The 18,111-nt window shown below is 40.1% G+C and overlaps 1 protein-coding gene across 1 annotated transcript in view; it reads left to right on the top strand.

The window, feature by feature from the left end:
• Nucleotides 1-18,111, top strand: part of PXDNL (peroxidasin-like) — a 560,917-nt gene that overhangs the window by 165,054 nt on the left and 377,752 nt on the right. Inside the window, exon 2 of the mRNA XM_011994460.1 lies at nt 12,928-12,999. Within this exon, the coding sequence (XP_011849850.1) occupies nt 12,928-12,999 (72 nt within the window). The remainder of the gene's footprint in view (nt 1-12,927; nt 13,000-18,111) is intronic.

Raw genomic sequence — 18,111 nt, 5'->3', positions numbered from 1 at the left:
GTCATACAATAAAACTGCTGACTAGAAACTACAATGAATTGTACAGTATTCCTTCACTAATTATAATATATTCTGAAAGTAGGTCATAACAGAAGTTTTTTTTTTTTCAGTTACTAGAAGTAAATAATAATGTGCTCTAATGGAATATCACTTTAATCAAAGTCAGAAGACTTAAAGTCTAGTTCTCTTTTTGATCCTAGTTAATTCCGTGAACTTTTCTACACTATATTTCCTCATTTTAAAAATCTGAATCAAAATAATTGATTAACAACATTTCTTTCAGCATAATGTTGAAATAATTGTTTTTAATTCACCTGAGGAAGAAAATAAGTTGATATTTTAATGTATTCATTCATTATTATTCATTAATTCAGATTTATTTATCATAGAATTTCTCAGTGACTTCAGTATGCAAGCTACTGTTATTTATTTTTAATAATATTTATTTTAATTAATATTTATTTTCTCCGAAGAGCCTACATCCATCCATCCATGCACTTGTCCACCCATCCATCCATCTATCATTTGTCAACAAATGGTTTTTGATCAGTTATTATATGCAAGAACATTTAAAAGTTTATGGACCTTCTGACTAGCTAATATTTCCATAAATTTCTGGAATATTTGACAAAAATATGTTAAAGTATTTACTACACATATCACCTAAAGGAAGAATAAATTTTTGAAAAGATGGTATTGTTTAATATACTATTTGAATTTTTAGTAATATTGATAATGATGCCAGAATTGTGTATGTAAATGGGATATGGAGAATATTATGTGATATGAATTATGACTGGATCCTCTGAACTGAAATACAGAACCAGCAGTCATATACATTTGTACAGACACGTTGTAGACCCTGCTGAAACCATAAGTTAAGCAAAATCTTTCTCGTAAGAGTGCTTTTCTCCTTTCAGCCTTTTGTCTTATTACCATGATCCTGTCAGAGATATCTGGTGGCCAGGCACGGTGGCTCATGCTTGTAATCCCGGGACTTTCAGAGGCTGAGGCGGGCAGATCACTTGAGATCAGGGGTTTGAGACCAGCCTGGCCAGCATGGTGAAACACCATCTCTACTAAAAATATAGAAATTAGCTGGGCGTGTGGCACTCACCTGTAGTTCCAGCTACTCAGGAGGCTGAGGCAGGAGAATTACTTGAACCCAGGAGGCAGAGGATGCAGTGAGCTGAGATAGTGCCACTGCATGCCAGCCTGGGCAACAGAGTGAGACTCCATCTAAAAAAAAAAAAAAAACAACAACAAAAAAAAAGAGAGCGAGAGAGAGAGAAAGAAGCCTTGGATTATGGTAAATATTTGTGGGAGAGGAAGAATAACATTCACCAAAATACTCAACTGGTCGGTTCTTCTTTTAAATGGCTACAATGGTGATAAACTTTCTGGGGCTGGCACAAGAATTCCTCACCTGTGAAATCAGAAATGGTGAGTCTGGTGTCTCCTCAACCCGTGCTCAGCCATGTTGCAGGCGAGTTCAGTGTCAGCTGACATTTCACACAGGATGATTTTCAGGCATGGAATGCAGATGGAAGCAGATTTGTGAAAACTCATTTCTGACCTTTAAAACAAAAGGTTTTTGCCATGGAATGAGCAAACGTGATGTAATCGTATACTAGAGGCTAATTCAAAGCATGTCTCTAGTGCAAATGGATTCAGAAAAAGCAGCCCCCTCCTTGTGCGTTTTTAGCAAGAAGAACTGAAGCTGTACTTCCAAACAGCTCTGCTGTGAATAGCCATTAGCTCTTGCGGTCACATTCTTGGCACAGTGATTTCTCTGGGTCGCTATCTAGTTCTATAGTGTAGCGAGGTCGTAGACATTTATGTATTTGGCATCCATAACTCTTTGGATGAAAAGTTCTTGCTGATCTCACTGTAGGGAAAATGACAACACAAAAATACTGTTGCAGTAAACCAGCCATGAAAAATATCAAATTGGTGAAGAAAAGGGGGCAACCATTTTTGTGTAAGTAATAGATAAATACATTTTGTGCAGTTTTCACCACGTGTAAAGTTAGTAGAGCTAACATGGAGGGTTGAGAAAGAAAAGCACTCTGCTTTTGGAAAAGGTACATTTTGTTGGAACTTCAAGGAGTGTAAAACATTCATTCATTCATCTTTTTGTTGAATGAACACAGTGACTTGGGGCCATGCTCTGTAGGCACAGAAGCTGTGGGCTGTCAGGGCACTTACAGAATAGTAGCCAAGGGAGGGGCTAGCAAGCCGGGGGCATAATCAGGCTTTCTTATCAGATTCAAGGCTTTATGGAAGAGATTGTGATTGAGCAGAATTTTTGAAGATGGATGGATATTTTCTAACATTGGATGATGAGAAGGAATTCTAGAAAGAAATTGGATGAGATGATGATGAGTATGACACATCCTGCAGTGTGCTGGGGTGGGAAGCACTGGGCTGAGCTTATGCACAGGGTATCAGAGGCAAGCCTAAGGGAGGGAAACAAAGAAAATCAGGGTGGGTCTCAGGCCACACAGGCCACTAAGGTTGGGCTCTGCTGGTGATGGAAATCCATGCCTGGAAGGATTTTAAACTGGGAGAATTAAAATAAATCGACAGAAAAACCAACATAGTTTGCTTTCCTATGAAGACCCCCACAGCTGCATGCAAGAGGGGCGTACAGAGTGCAGGAGAATGGCCCATCAGGACAGTGATGATGCAGGCATGGGACTTCACTTGGGAAGCGCAGAGGACTTCACTTGGGAAGTGCAGAGAACTTCGTAGCTGCATGAACGTGTAGAGTCAGAAAGAATGGGTGGCTCCTAGGACTCTGATTTTGTGTCTGGGCTGAGAATAGAAAAATAGTGAGAAGAGGAGAAGAGGAGGATTTTTTTAAGACTTTGGGCAAAGTTGAGCGGTATCTCTGGTAACCCATTTATTAGAGAGGTCAAATGGGTAGATTAATGTCAAGTACGAAGGGCATGGTCAATAAGAGAAAGGGAAAGATTTGGTTTGTGTGTATGTATATGTATATATACATGTATATATGTACAGGTATCTCTTTAAGTATAGACACACACTTATGCTTCCTCATGTGTATACTTTCTGCTTACTTACTTATATATAGCTGCATGGAAACCAAAGAGTAGATGGAATTGCTAAAGGAAGGTCAAGGGAGGAGAGAAGAGGGCTCATACAGAGGCAGGCAGAAGAACATGGTCTGGAAAAAGAGTCTGAGACAGACTGTTTAAAGAGAAAGGAGAAAATCAAGGGTAGCTTAAAGAGGAAGAGAGCTAACATGATCAGATGCCACCGAAAGATCAAGGAAAATGATGCCTCCAGTTCCCTGACTTTGCGTCAAAAATTCGGAGGTGATCTAGGCTGGGATGATTTGAATGAAGTGATAAAGGAGGAGGTTAGCTTGCAGTGGGTTGAAGAAGAAGAAATGCAACAAAATTGCTAAATATTTTTTCGGTTGTTATCATTGGTATCCAAATATCGGTGTAAGAGATAGAGCAAAAATGTTAAAGAATTCACTAAAATTTTGACAGACAAATATAGTTTCCTAAAAGAACATTGCATAGTTGACAGTTTCAGACTATTGCAAAATCCACTGTCTCTGTCAGCTTCCTCGCATCATCACAGGAATGAAGTGGTTGGTGTATGGAGATTTGAGTTTTGTGGTGTACGGTACACATTTCCCAACACTCAGGCAGATCTGCACAGAACCACAAGTGACAGTGACCGGCTTGGCTAGCCTTGTAGAGGAATGTACATTCTGTTAACTGGAGTTTTCTTTTCTTTAAACAATTGGTTTTGAATTGGAAGGAAAGAATACTTTGAATTTTTCCAATTATCAGCCATAAGTGATTCATTCACTAACAATATTATTATTGCTATGATTTTGGTTCTATACTGTGTGTCAGTATTTATGCTTTATTTTCCATATAAAGAAGATAGTTAGACATTTCCCTGCCCTTCAGGAGCTCTCAGTTTGGCTGTGTTGGGTGGGAACAGAGACAGTTATGAGACAATGACACCATGTTGTTTAAAATGTTATAAAAGCAGTGTCTGTATTGATATTGGTCATGTCATGACTACAAGCACTTATTAGCCACTATTCTAAATGCTCTGGATAAATCCTCACGTTTAGTACTGAGCATCATTATGCTCATTTTCAGATAAGGAGTCCTGAGAGCATGTGGGCCTATCCAAGCCGCCGGGCTCAAGGGTGGCCAGGGAGACCCACTGCAGGTTCGCTTCCCTGGCTGAAGCCTGCACTCCCAACCACTGAGCTAACTGCCTCCATTGCAAAGGCCTTAGGGGAGCACAGGGGTTCCCAGAGCGCAGTTGTCAGGGAATGTCTTTCTAAGGAAAGGAAGGGTGAATTTGAAATCCACATTCCAGTGTGGCAGCCAGTCCTGGCATCCGCAGCAAGAGGCACCCAAGCAGATGGTGCAGCTGGCAGGGCAGCTGTCACCACTGTGCTTCTCCTGATCTCCTGCGTGGGTGCTCCCTGGGAGGTTTGCTGCCCTCGACTTCACCACGGATGTGGGAAGGAGAGAAGAAAGGCAAAGGCATTCCAGGAAGAGGAACCACATGTGCACCTGCATAGAGCTGGAAAACAGTATGACCAGGCTGTGATGAGCAGATTCAGTGTGACTGGGAGGGCTGGGGGAGGCCAGGGTGTGAAGATGGGTGACAGCCATGCAGACAGGCTCAACTTCATCCACAGTGGGACCACAGGGCACCTGGGAGCGCATCTCACTCCTGCCAAGTCCCGGGTTGCTATATAAATGGTCAAGAACCAGGCTGGGAGAATGTGTCTGACTCCCCCAGAGCCAAGCAACAGCTGAGCAGTAGGAGACAGGAAGGACAATCAAGGCAAATATAATGCCGGATAAAGATATAACCAAGTCTGATCTCAGTGATTCCATCATTTTCTGTCTTCATGCTGTGTTTATTGGCTCATGTGCAAATGTGCTGGTATTGTCTAGTGAGATCCAGTAATGCCAGTTTGTCTTCCCAGGCACACAGGCATTTGGAGGAGCCGCATTTAACATGGTGTGTGGGGCACAGAAACAGTGGAAATCATTGCATAATGTAACAATGATCCTAAAACTGAATTATGTTAATTCATTTGAAAAGTTAAATCTTACTACTTTTAAACTCACTTTCTCCGGAATGACAAAGTTAGCAATTCAAGAGGTTATGCTTTAGTTTTGTGTAAAAATTCACTTAGAGCTTCTTATTTCCAAGTGAAAGACATTACTTTATATTACACGGCATATGATGACCTCAGAGTTAGACTTTGCAGTTGGAAACTATTGTCACACGCAAATGAATGTGACCCAGTGACGCTCTTCGGATGTAGCCTAGTCCTTCTCCCACTGCAATGTTCAGGACAGACCAAACCCCCTCATTTCTCTCTCTCTCTCTCTTTTTTTTTTTTTTTGAGACAGAGTCTTGCTCTGTCACCCAGGCTGGAGTGCAGTGGTACAGTCTCCGCTCACTGCAACCTCCCTTTCCCAGGTTCAAGTGATTCTCCTGCCTCAACCTCCCAAGTAGCTGAGATCACAGGCATGTGCCATCATGTTCGGCTAATTTTTGTATTTTTAGTAGAGACAGGGTTTCACTGCGTTGGCCAGGCTGGTCATGAACTCCTGAACTCCTGATCTCAAGTGATCTGCCCATCTCGGGCTTCCCAAGGTGTTAGGATTACAGCACCCACAGTGAGCCACCATGTCTGGCCGCTTCATCGCTCTTGAAACCAGCTCTCTGTCCTGTTAAGAGAGGGCTACCTTTTAGTGACACCTGCTGGAAGAACTAGACATAGCAGATGAAGAAATCTGGAAGGGACTGTTCTGAGTTTTCTCAGTTTACACTGGATTCCCACATACAGGGATACCACCGTCAAAACTGCAATACTCTCCTTACTTTCGGATGCTTTTAATGACCTGGAGAAGGTGGCCTCATACTCCTGTCAAGGCTGACTTGCCTTGAACTGGTTAACACCTTGCATTAACTCGGTCATTGTCAGTTCATTAGAGGAAATAAAGGGTGTTTGTTAGTTCTAACCACATAATCCCTCAAAGAGAAGGGATTTAACATGGAACACTAATTGCCCTGCCTGAGAAAAGTGGGAACTCGGTTTAGGATAATGAGGTGGAAATTGTACTAACAAGGAAATCAGGAGATGGGTTTCCGGTGCAGCCTCGGGCCCTTGGTGGTCGGCCAATGGTGGACCTGCTGGTCCATCACTGGGGTCTCAGCTTGGTCACAACACGTTTAAGTGCAGGCGGGGCAATGGAGGCAGTGAGGGAGTGCCTGCTGCGTCAGCAGACACACTTAAGGGTCATTTCCCATGGCCACTGGCTTTGTTTTGAGGGGAATCTGATGTTCTGAGTCTTAACTTCAGTTCTCAAATCATCATGTTAACACCTGTCTTGAAACAGTGTCTGGAACTTCAGCTAGGATAAGTATGGGAGTGCCTTCCTGTTCTCTCCACTTCCCTTTTTGCTTTCTCTTAGGTAAAGTCAAAGGCTGGGCTGACTGATCGGCAAGCCAGCTTCGTTTAAAAAAGATCAAGTCTTTCAAGTTTATAAAAGTAGTACTGGTTGTTTCTAAAAACTGGGATGTTGATGAAATGTGCACCCCTTAGTTTTTATGTTTATACATATGTGTGCTCTCTTGCTGCTGACCTATTTTAACTTCCCGTGAGTGCCTGACAGTGCTCAACAGTAAGACCCAAAAAGTACACTTGTTCTTTTGATATCTGAGGGGGATTGGTCCCAGGAACCCCCAGGATATCAAAATCCGCAGCTGTTCAAGTTTCTGATTGAAAATGCTGTAGTATTTGCTTATAAACTATGCACATTCTCCCCTATACTTTCAATCATCTCTAGATTACTTATGATACCTAATAGAATGTAAGTGCTATGCAAATAGTTATGATTCTGTATTTTTTAAAGTTTGTATTTTTATTGTTGTTTTTTTATTTTTATTTATTTATTTTATTTTTTGAGATGGAGTCTCGCTCTTTCACCCAGGCTGGAGTGCAGTGGCATGATCTCAGCTCACTGCAACCTCCACCTCCCGGGTTCAAGAGATTCTCCTGCCCCAGCCTCCCAAGTAGCTGGGGCTACAGGTGCCTGCCACCATGCCTGGCTAATTTTTGTATTTTTATTAGATACTGGGTTTCACCATATTGGTCAGGTTGGGCTCGAACTCCTGACTTTGTGATCTGCCTGCCTCAGCCTCCCAAAGTGCTGGGATTACAGGTATGAGCCACTACGCCTGGCCATATTTTTATTTTTTATTGCTTCTTCCAAATATTTTTGATCTGCAGTCCACTGAATCTGCAGACCCGAAAATAAGGAAGGTCAATTGTAATTGATTTTCTGATCCCAGCGACTTTGTGAACAAGCACTTTAGCAGAGCAAGTCTCAGCTCTCCTTGTTCTAATCCACGAGCTTGAGGGGGAATGAAATCGTTTTCTGGAAAATAGTGTAGATGTGGGCTGGGAATTTCATTGAGGAGCAAAGTGAAGATGCTAGATGGAAGAACTTTTATAAAGTTGTTTGAGTGTCTTCTTTGAAACCTTTATAGTATTCCTATTTATGTATAAGTGCTTTAGCTATTGTTGGAGATCTGTAGATAAGTATCAAACATACCAAAGAAAGAAAGAAAAAAATCACCCCACTGCCACCTGCCTCACACTAACTGCAGACAAGATTCCTGCAAGGTCTGCCCTTCCTTTCTGGCTTTCCTCACACTGTGGTCTCCTTACAGACTTTGCCAGACCAACACCTGCCCACCAGGGAACAGGGGATGTGTGTATGTATATGGAGAAGGAGATTTTAAGGAATTGGCTCACACAACTGTGGGGGCTGGCCGCTCTGATATCTTCAGGGCAGCTGGCAGGCTGGGGACCCAGGGAAGAGCCGATGTTGCAGCTCAAGTCCAAGGCAGTCTGGGGGCAGCTTCCCTCTTCCTCAGGGGACCCGGGGCTTTCCTCTTAAGGCCTTCAACTGATTGGATGAAGTTCAACCACATTGTGGAGCGTGATCTGCTTTACTCAAAGCTTACTGATTTAAATATTAATCATATTGTAAAAAATACCTTCAGAGCAACATCTAGATTGGTGTTTGGCCAAAAGCTGAGTTCCATGGGTGCGATGGCCTAGCCAAGTTGATCCATAAAATTAACCACTACAGCAGGCTAATACTGGGCCAGCAAACAACAGTGGAAGATGGCCTCAAGCCCTGGCTGTGAGGCAACTGGAAGGCAGCAAGTGCACTAGAGATTCGAGAAAATTCAGGAGCCTTCCTCAGCTGGGGATGTGACTGGGAATCAGTCAAGACAGAGGGTGTCCTCCAGACGATCGTCTCAAGCCTGGAAAATGTATTTCCAATTTCTACAATGACAGGGCTGTCAAATGAAATGATGAAGAAAACTTGTTTTAGAGCAACAGGGAGAGGTGTGGAAAAATCTCCTTGATTCTTCCCCTGACTCCAAGGCCAGGCAGCGTGGCAGTGTCCCGACAGTGTCCCAGCACCGTTCTGATATGCTGGATGAGGAGCAGTCACAAAGGGCATCGCCTGAGAGAGGCGTTGTGGCGGGAGCTGGAGTGGGGCTGATCGGAGTGACTGACAGAGGGTCTGGCTACAGGGAGCGGAGTCTGCCCTCACTCTGATGCCAAAAGTGGGCTGCGGGCAGCAGTGCATAGGAGTGCGTGTCTCCCAGTAAAATAACAGCCCAGCTTTTAGGAATCACCTTTTCCCTCCTGCCCTTCATGGTAGCTCAGGGAGACGGGAACCTGCTTGCCTCTCTTTCTGCGGTGGCAGGCTTGTGCCATTCCGGTGACTTAATTGCATCCTTACCTTCAATAGGAATGCTTTTGGCTCAGGTACAGAGCTGGTTGATCTTTTTCTCGGGAAGACAGGCTTTCTGCCAGAAAGAATATTTCTCAGATTTCAGAGAAACAAGTACAACACGCAAACAGAAATCAGCCTGGTAAGACAGCATTCTCTGAGTGTCTCAGCTCATTTGTTTTGCTCTCCAAGCATGAGATTCTTAGCTATGATAGCCAAGCATCTACTCACAACAAATCTGGAGACTGTGTTCAACCCAGGGATTAGCAGGAGGCCCCACACCTCGCTGGATGAGCTGTGTGGCCTGGGTCTCCTCAGGAAGGGGCTCAAGTTCAGACTTTTGATTTTATCTCTTAACAACATTTTGCATTCAGTCTCAGCTACACATAGTATTTCAAGAGGATCACATTTATCTTACAACTTATATTTGAATATGACTTATTGGAATTTAAGTCAATCTGGAGAAAATCTTTGGGAGTCCAACCATTTTTTTTTTTTTGAGGTAGGGTCTCACTCTGTGGCCCAGGCTGGAGTGCGGTGGTGTGATCATGGCTCATTATACCTTTGACCTCCTGGGCTCAGGTAATCTTCCCACCTCAACCTCTTGAGTAGCTGCAACCACAGGTGTGCACCACCCTGCCTGGCTAATCTTTGTATTTTTTGTAGAGATGGGGTCTTGCCATGTTGCCCAGGCTGATCTTGAACTCCTGGGCTCAAGGGGTCGTCCTGCCTCAGCCTCCCAAAGTGCTGGGATTATAGGCATGAGCTACTGCACCCAGCCCAGCCCACACTCTGCTTCTCAGGAAGAGAGTCCCTGAGCATGCCTCAGTGGTGAGAACAGGGCATGGCCAAAGTCAGTGGGCAGAGTCTTACAGTCCACTGGGTGAGCCTGGGTACCCTGGACACCTTGCTATGGCACCAGCTTACAACAAAGACTGTCTCTGTGGGAGAAAAGCTTATGTCTGCTTACTTGTGGAGAAAAACAAGAAGGAAATTCCGATAACAGATACATATAGCACCTTGGCTTTCAAATCAATCCAGCGATAAGTTTAAATATGTAATTTGGTGATGAGTTCAAGCATCTTTTCACATTATTTTCAGTTATATTACTGTTATAATGTATGTAACTGAGAACAAAATTTGCAATGGCATCATTTCGTACAACTGAAGATGTACCTACCCTATAACCTAGCAATCCCAATTCCAAATATTTAGCATAGACAAACATTTGTTTCAAGTGCACAAGGAGACATACATACATATTTATTGCAATATTGTTAGTAAATAATGTTGCAAAAATTTGGAAACAACCAAAATGTCTGTCAGTAAAGGAATCTATAAAGGAACTGTGTGGTCTGTCTGCATTGTGGAGTACTGTGGAGAAGTTTGACAAAAATACCTAGTCCTTTACATGTAGACAAGGAATAACATAGAAAATATGTAGTGGAAGGGAAAAGGGAAGTTTTAACAACCATATAACATTTGATAGCATTTTTTTGTAAATTTAAAAGCACAAAATATTTTAAATTTGCCCATATATTAGGTTTATTTTCATAGACAGTTTTTGACTTACAATGGTGCAATTTATGATTTTTGACTTTACCATGTTGTTAAATGGTTGCAATTTTGATGTAATGTACAATAGTGAGTAAACTGCATGAGATAGTCAACATTTATTATAAAATAGGGTATGTGTTAGATAATTTTGCCCAACTGCAGGCTAATGCAAGTGTTCTGAGCATGTTTAAGGTAGGCTAGGCTAAGCTATGATGTTGGTAGTTCGGTTGTATTAAATGCATTTTTGACTTGTAATGTTTTCAACTTACAGTGGATTTATAAGGACATAACCCCATCATAAGTCAAGAAGTATCTGTATGTGTTTACATTTCATCTTATATTTATCCACATACCTAGAAATGTATGTCTGAAGAGGAGTGTCAAATACATGAGTGGTTACATCTGGTGTGGGAGACAAAGCTAAAATTAAGATGGTGCTTAAAAGATGTTCATTTTATCTACAATGTGTTTTTATATATAATTTATGTAGTAAAAATACACACGTGAAATTATGAGTCGAAGCAACTATATCAAGGTATAAATATTAATAGTAGTTAATTCTGGATGTAGACAGTAAGGATTATTTTTTTCTCATTTGTACTTTTCTGAATGTTTCAGAAATGTCAAAGCCTAAAATAAGGAAAATGGTTTATCTTTTTATATTTGCTTCCTTCTTGTATTGTTGGAATCCCATTTTGGGAGAATTATTAGGACTATTGTTTAATGCAAGAGGAAAGCCCTTTCTATAAATACTAATTTTTAGCTTCTGTTTTTAAGAGAAACCAGTGGTTTCCAGGGTATTTGGGTCTATATAACTTAATGTCTTATATGTTTATAGGTAGGATCTCATATAACTTACAGTTTCTTTTACCAATAGAGTATAGACATACTAAACAGCAATGCATGACATATATGCAGTGCATTCCATTTAGCAAGGAGGTATAGTCACTGAGTTATTTAATAACTTCAATTGAAAATAATAGCTCCTATAAAATTTTGCTCATTTTGGCAAAGTCTAGAGAAAGATAAAGTGATAGATGATAGATTTTAAGGTACTCTTATAAAGTTTGTAAGTCAAGTATTCTACGATAGAACAACTTTTTATGGTGGTGAAGAGTTTTGTTTTGAGAAATTAATTGAAGGGAAGTAAAGACAGTTTTTTGTTTTCATTTTATTCTATTACTGCCATTCTAGCATCCTATAAAATTTCCCTGATATACTTCTCCTTGGTCCTAACATTCCCAAGCAAATTACTTCATCTTTGTTCTATACTCCTTGCATTAGAGATAGAAATTCAGCTCAAATTAGTTTATCAAAATGACAGTTCCTGGTATCAGGGATCTGGAAAGTCAAGGAGTAAATTTGGTCTCAGGCAATCCTGGGTCCAGGGTTTTGTTTCTTTCATTTGCTATTTTGACCCTATGTGTTTCCTGGGCTTTATTCCTAGGTTGGTGCTTTCTAGTGTGGACAATATGAGTTAGTGGCCCTAGATGCTCATTTTCCTTAGAGCTCTGAACCCCAGAGACAGAACATGACTGTTTTATTCAGCAGCCACGTCAATGCTTAAAAACACCTCCTGCTGGCCTTGCTTGGGTCATATGTTCCCCATGGAAGTAACAGTATGTCCGTGGAGATGCTGCCCCCAGTTAACCACCCTGTTCTGGGCAGGAAGAGGCCCCTGCTTGACGTCTTTACCATAATGACATGGAGTGGGGAGACTCATTCTCCAACTGATAGAGGGGCTTGAGGCAGAGCAGTCCCTAAGCCTTCGAAGTGTGCATGGCATTTGTTTGATCCTCTGTTGCATCACAAACACTATACATCCTAGTCCTGTAATAACTTCCTTGTCATCCCCCCACTGAACTATCTGGCTCAGTAGCAGGGATCCTGTCTTGCTTATCATTGCATCCTTATTACTTAACATGATAGGTGGCACGTAGCTGACACTCAATTATTCACATGCTGAATAAAAAAGATGTGAATTCATGAAAGAGAATGTTGGTTGTGGAGTAACGTCTCTCTCAAACTAATTCTTCTGTTGATTTAATACTTCATAGAAGGCCATTGTATTCCTGTACTGTGAAGAAAAATTAAGTAATTAATAATTTTAGGTAAATTCAAACAGTGGTGTTGAGTCGATATGTGACATCTAATACATCAATTATTTTCCAAACTAAATGTACTCAATTGACATGCTGCCATGTATAGAGTTTGTTTTACTGGCATACAAATAAAACCTAAAATAAATGGTGTAACTGTCTTTAACACTTCGCAGAGCTCTATAAGTAGCCACATTTGTCTGGCATCCTGTGACAAGCATATGGTCCCAGAGATGCAAAATTTTCTGTAAACAGTGCACCTCCCTAATGATTAGTGTATGATGTGCACTAGTTCTGTCTTAATTATATTTAGTCCTTTAGTACTGTATGTTTGATCATAAAAGGAGATTTAACTTTCAAGCTTCTAGAAATAATGGCAGAACACAGTCAACATATTGTAATTGTTCTTCACCTTTTTATGTTCCCAGAGACTTGAGGTTTAACAGAATAAGAGAAATTCCAGGGAGCGCCTTCAAGAAACTCAAGAATTTGAACACTCTGTGAGTACTTATTGCTTATCTGTAAGGTTCCTAAAATTATTTGCTGGTTGGATTGAAATTTACCATGAAAATCATTCTGAGCATCAAGAACAGCTAGTAGAAGAATGACACCTTGTAGATGTCTTATAACTGGGAAAATTCTGCTGCTTCTTTACACTGCCTACGTTTTTATAACCTTTTGAACGTGGAAGAGATTCTTATTTATCCAATTTATTTGTTTTCTATTGGTTTAGAAAAGCTTCATGAGAAGAAGAAATAGAGAGAAGGAGGGGTTAAATAACTTGTCTATGAGTCCCATGGCAAGAAAGCAACAGAAATGAAATTAAAATTCACAACCTCCTAACTGCAAAGCACATGCTCTACTCAGTATGCTACTAGGCCTTCTTATTTGTGATACTCTAAAACAAAAAGAAACTTTAGAATCATATAGAGATGCTGTTTTATGATAGTTTTTAAATGAAAAAAAATATCACATAGGGAAAAAATGACAACTTTAGGGTTAAGCACCGATAAATGTTTCCAAGTTAAAAGGCATTTATTTTATTCACTCAACAGTATCTTTTATCTATTGTGGGCTACCAGTTGGCTGGTTTTGTATTTGGATCCAAATGCATATGCCCCTGCTATGATAGAACTGATGGTCTGACATTGTGGGGCAGTCAGGTAGCCAACACCCAACTGTAATATGTCTGTAATAAAAAAATCTCTATGTATAGTAAGTGCTATAAGGAGAAGAGACCTATGAGAGGTGACGACCGGAGGTTCAATGTGTAAAATCTTCCTATGCTGCATTTAGATTAATCCACTGAGTGAACACGCTGAAAGTTAAGAATGTTCAGTGAGGCTAGACCCATGTGGGTGTGTTTGTCTTCTTGTCATAATATTCTCATGATAGAGTTAGCAAATTTATCAACTTGGCGGAACTCACCATATTCAGGTCAAGCTAGCCCTTCTAACTTTAGAGTTGAGATCATAACTTTACACTTGGTGTTTCTCCCATCTGGTTTCTTTCCAGTAACTGATGCCGGAACACACATATTTTTATCACAGTGTCTCTGTTTGGGATGATGTAAGAACATAAGAAAGTAAGGACTGCAGGGTTTATTCTTTGTTTTAAAATAAAGCAATGATTATCAAAGTGCAATTACAAAAACATTTCTTGGAGTGCCTGTGGACATGCAAATTCCCAGCCCTCTTCCCCAGGGATCCTAATGTAGGACTTCTCAGGACGGGCCCAAAGATCTGCATTTGATTATTATTGTTTTTTTCTTTGAAACAGAGCCTTGCTTTGTTGCCCAGGCTGGAGTGCAGTGGCTCGATCTTGGCTCACTGCAACCTCCGCCTCCCAGGTTCAAGCAATTCTTCTGCCTCAGCCTTCTAAGTTGTTGGGATTATAGATGCCTGCCACCACACCCGGCTAATTTTTGTATTTTTAATAGAGACGGGGTTTTGCCATGTTGGCCAGGATGGTCTCAATCTCCTGACCTGGTGATCCACTCGCCTTGGCCTCCCAAAGTGTTGAAATTACAGGCATGAGACACCATGCCCAGCCTATTGAGTATCTTCTAATGAGTATTTCTGGGGTGTCCAATAGTTGAGTAGCACCATCAATGAAGCCTTTCACCACTGTCTACTGAAACATGTATATGATAGATAACCAAATATTTTATTCATTGATCAGATGGTGAATATGATAAAATGTTTTCAAATATTTTCATTAGAGATAGTTGCCATTTAAAAAATTCGAGGAGTGTGACAAACTGATAAAATCTATTGGGGTTTGGCCACGTTTTGGAGTTACAGTACACAATTATTGATGAACATTAATTATTGATGAATAATCCACTTCTTCACTTGGCAGAAACCATGGATAATATTAATTTGTTTCTAAATATTTTTTATTAGAAAACCATAATAAAATAGTAATTATGCTGTTAATTGTAAGCCTCATTTTATACCAGTTGCTTTATATACATTATCTATATTCCTTTCTCTCATGCTTTGTGTTAAGTGTTACTATGTTCATTTTACAGATGAGGAAATTCAGGTTCCTGGCTGTAACGTAATTTACCCAAATGGAGGCAGATAGAAAGGATCAGAGTCAGGGTTCCACACAGTTTGAACTGTTAACTACTGTGCTATATGGTTTCTCATGATAGCATTCAGAAGAGTACTTCCCTGGAATACAGATGGTAGATCATTTAAACAGTAAGTTGTGTGTACATGTGGTTGGTGTGTGTGTGTGTGTGTTTGTGTGTGTGTGAGAGAGAGAGTCAGAGAGAGAGAGAGAGATTTCTGTCTAGAAAATGAGTTAAGCAATGAGATACCACTCCTGAGACTTCAGAGGAATTTCTGTTAGACTAGTTAAGTGAAGACCCAAAGGTCTTTACTAATTTATTGTAAAAGCAAAAGAAATAAGGACACATTTTTTAAAAATAAAGTTAAAATTTTCATGAAGAATATTAAAAATTTTGACCATATGGCTCTTATACCAACATAGCATCACAAAACGAAATCAAGCATCTGGTGATTCTATTTCCTTGGGTTGCCTTTATAGTAAATTGCATAGAAACTCCATTGTTTTCTTACAATTTAAAAAAATGCCAACCACATTGCTTCTATATTGTAAAAGAGAGGGTTTTCTCAAAAAGAGTTGGCATTTTTGTATTAAGCAGAGCTTGCTAAGAGGTTTACTTAATAAAAAATCTGGAAATGTTATGTATTGCTGGAGCGTAAGTACTAGAGGGTAATATCAAGGATATGTTATCAGACCCTGAATTTCACCCGCTGCAGCACAGCGAAGTGGTGCCTGGCAGAGCTCTGTGACTTGCCAGGGTGCCTCCGCCTTCCAGTTTCTGGATGAAACTGATAAGAGCAATACATTTGGGAAACAGGCTCAAATTCAACTGTGGACAACACAATTATGCTTATAAAAAAGATGACTGAGCCCTGGAGGAACAGCAATAGCTAATAAATGCCAAGGACAAAAGGTTAGACTATACCACAAAAATAAAATAAATGCATGCCACTATTTAAATAGCAACAAGAGAAATACGAAGATCTGATTCTAGGACTGACACTCCTCACTCATCTGCATTCTGGAAGGAAGGCCTAATTGAAAAGCAAGGTGAAAAGAACCTTGAGAAGAATGTCAAATGGGAGGAGCTGGGGGGTATTTCTGGTCCTTCCAATTGTTTTGTGAAGTGTAGCAAGTTATTTAACTCCTTAAACCTTAAGTTTACTAACGTTTCTTCTGACGTTTTATTTTGAAAATTTCAAAGCTACCCAAATCTCAAAAGAAGGGCATGATAATTGCTGTGTATCTTTTACCTAAATTCACCAGTTAACATTTTGCCACATTCACGTTTCTCTCTCTCCCTACACTCATCTATGTCTGTTTATTCTAATTTGGCTGAATCTCTTCCAAATATATATGCTACGCTTTATTCCTAGGTAAGATATATAGATATAGATGCAGTATGTAGAATGTTTAAATAAGTATCACATATAGTTAGTTAATGTATGTATTAATATTATTGTTAAATGGCGTTAAATTATATATTCTATTTATTTCATGCTAGTAGATAAAATGCAATTGAGTTTTGTGTATTGATATTGTCTCCAGTGACCTTACTAAATTAAACCTCACTAATTCTACTTATTTGCTTATATCCTTTGGATTTTTGTAAGTACACAATTATGTCTTTTGGAAATAAAAAGTTTTCTTTTCCAGTCTGTATATAGTCTCAGGGGACAGCACGTGATATTAGTGGTAGTTTTTTGTGTAAAGCTTGTATTGAGAAGATAGTGGCATATGATGAGCTAGTGATCGATTTGTGACAAAACCGCTGATAAGAGTTAGGTCATTTTGTCTTTGCTCTTACCGAATTCAAAAGTAAATGCATTATTTTCACTTTTGCTGTTCAACAATCAACCTTATCACTAGTGGCTAATAGACTAATTTATCTCCACAAATTTGGCACTGCAGCATAAATTGCACTGAGCTTCACCAACATTGAGACCAATTCTTCTGCCTATTGACCCGATCTGATCCTAGATGTAGTTCTCTTAGGGCAATTTCCACAAGCAATAGGGCCTGAGCACTGAATACAGTGCTAGCTTATTGGAAGATGGTCATGGTAAGGCAATGTAAAAAGGACTCTGGCTGATCTCCTCCTAATAAATTTCTCTTATTATCCTACAAAACAAAATCACAACATCAGGAGAATAAAACCAAGTTAAATGGTCTTGTCTATTTTTCAAAATTTATTGTCGATCATGGCAGAAACAGTATGGGTGGCTATAGGGTGAATGAGAAGAATCAGGGCAGATCAGAGTAAACTTCCAATTAGTAAATCGTTGACTTTAAAATCTACTGGAAGACTTATTTATTTATTTACTTTTATCTATGCCTGTACATTGTTAAATTTTGAGTATTACTCTTAATTTCTTGACTTTGTCATTATTTTGCTCTATACAATAAAGGAGCATTTAAGATATAGCACTCCTATGGAATCAATTCAAAGGTGAATAACTGGATTTTTTTATTTTTGAGACAAAGTCTCTATTGTTGAGGCTGGAGTACAGTAGTGGATCTCAGCTCACTACAACCTCTGCCTCAGGAGTTTAAGCAATTCTCCTGCCTCAGCCTCCCAACTAGCTGGGATTACAGGCATGCACTACCATGCCTAGCCAATTATTTGTATTTTTAGTAGAGATGAGGTTTTACTATATTGGCCAGACTGGTCTCAAACTCCTGACCTCAGGTGATCCACCTGCCTTGGCCTCCCAAAGTGCTGAGATTACAGGCATGAACCATCATGCCTGGCCTGGATTTTCTTTCTTTTTTTTTTTTTTTAATTACTATTATACTTTAAGTTCTAGGGTACATGTGCATAACGTGCAGGTTTGTTACATATGTATACTTCTGCCATGTTGGTGTGCTGCACCCATCAAATCTTCAGTACCCATCAACTCGTCATTTACATCAGGTAAAACTCCCAATGCAATCCTTCCCCCCTCCCTTCTCCCCATGATAGGCCCCGGTGTGTGATGTTCCCCTTCCCGAGTCCAAGTGATCTCATTGTTCAGTTCCCACCTATGAGTGAGAAC

This window comes from Mandrillus leucophaeus, unplaced genomic scaffold (assembly GCF_000951045.1).
Source record: "Mandrillus leucophaeus isolate KB7577 unplaced genomic scaffold, Mleu.le_1.0 Scaffold458, whole genome shotgun sequence".
NCBI lineage: Eukaryota > Metazoa > Chordata > Mammalia > Primates > Cercopithecidae > Mandrillus > Mandrillus leucophaeus.
This window is presented reverse-complemented; position numbering and strand designations above follow the sequence as displayed.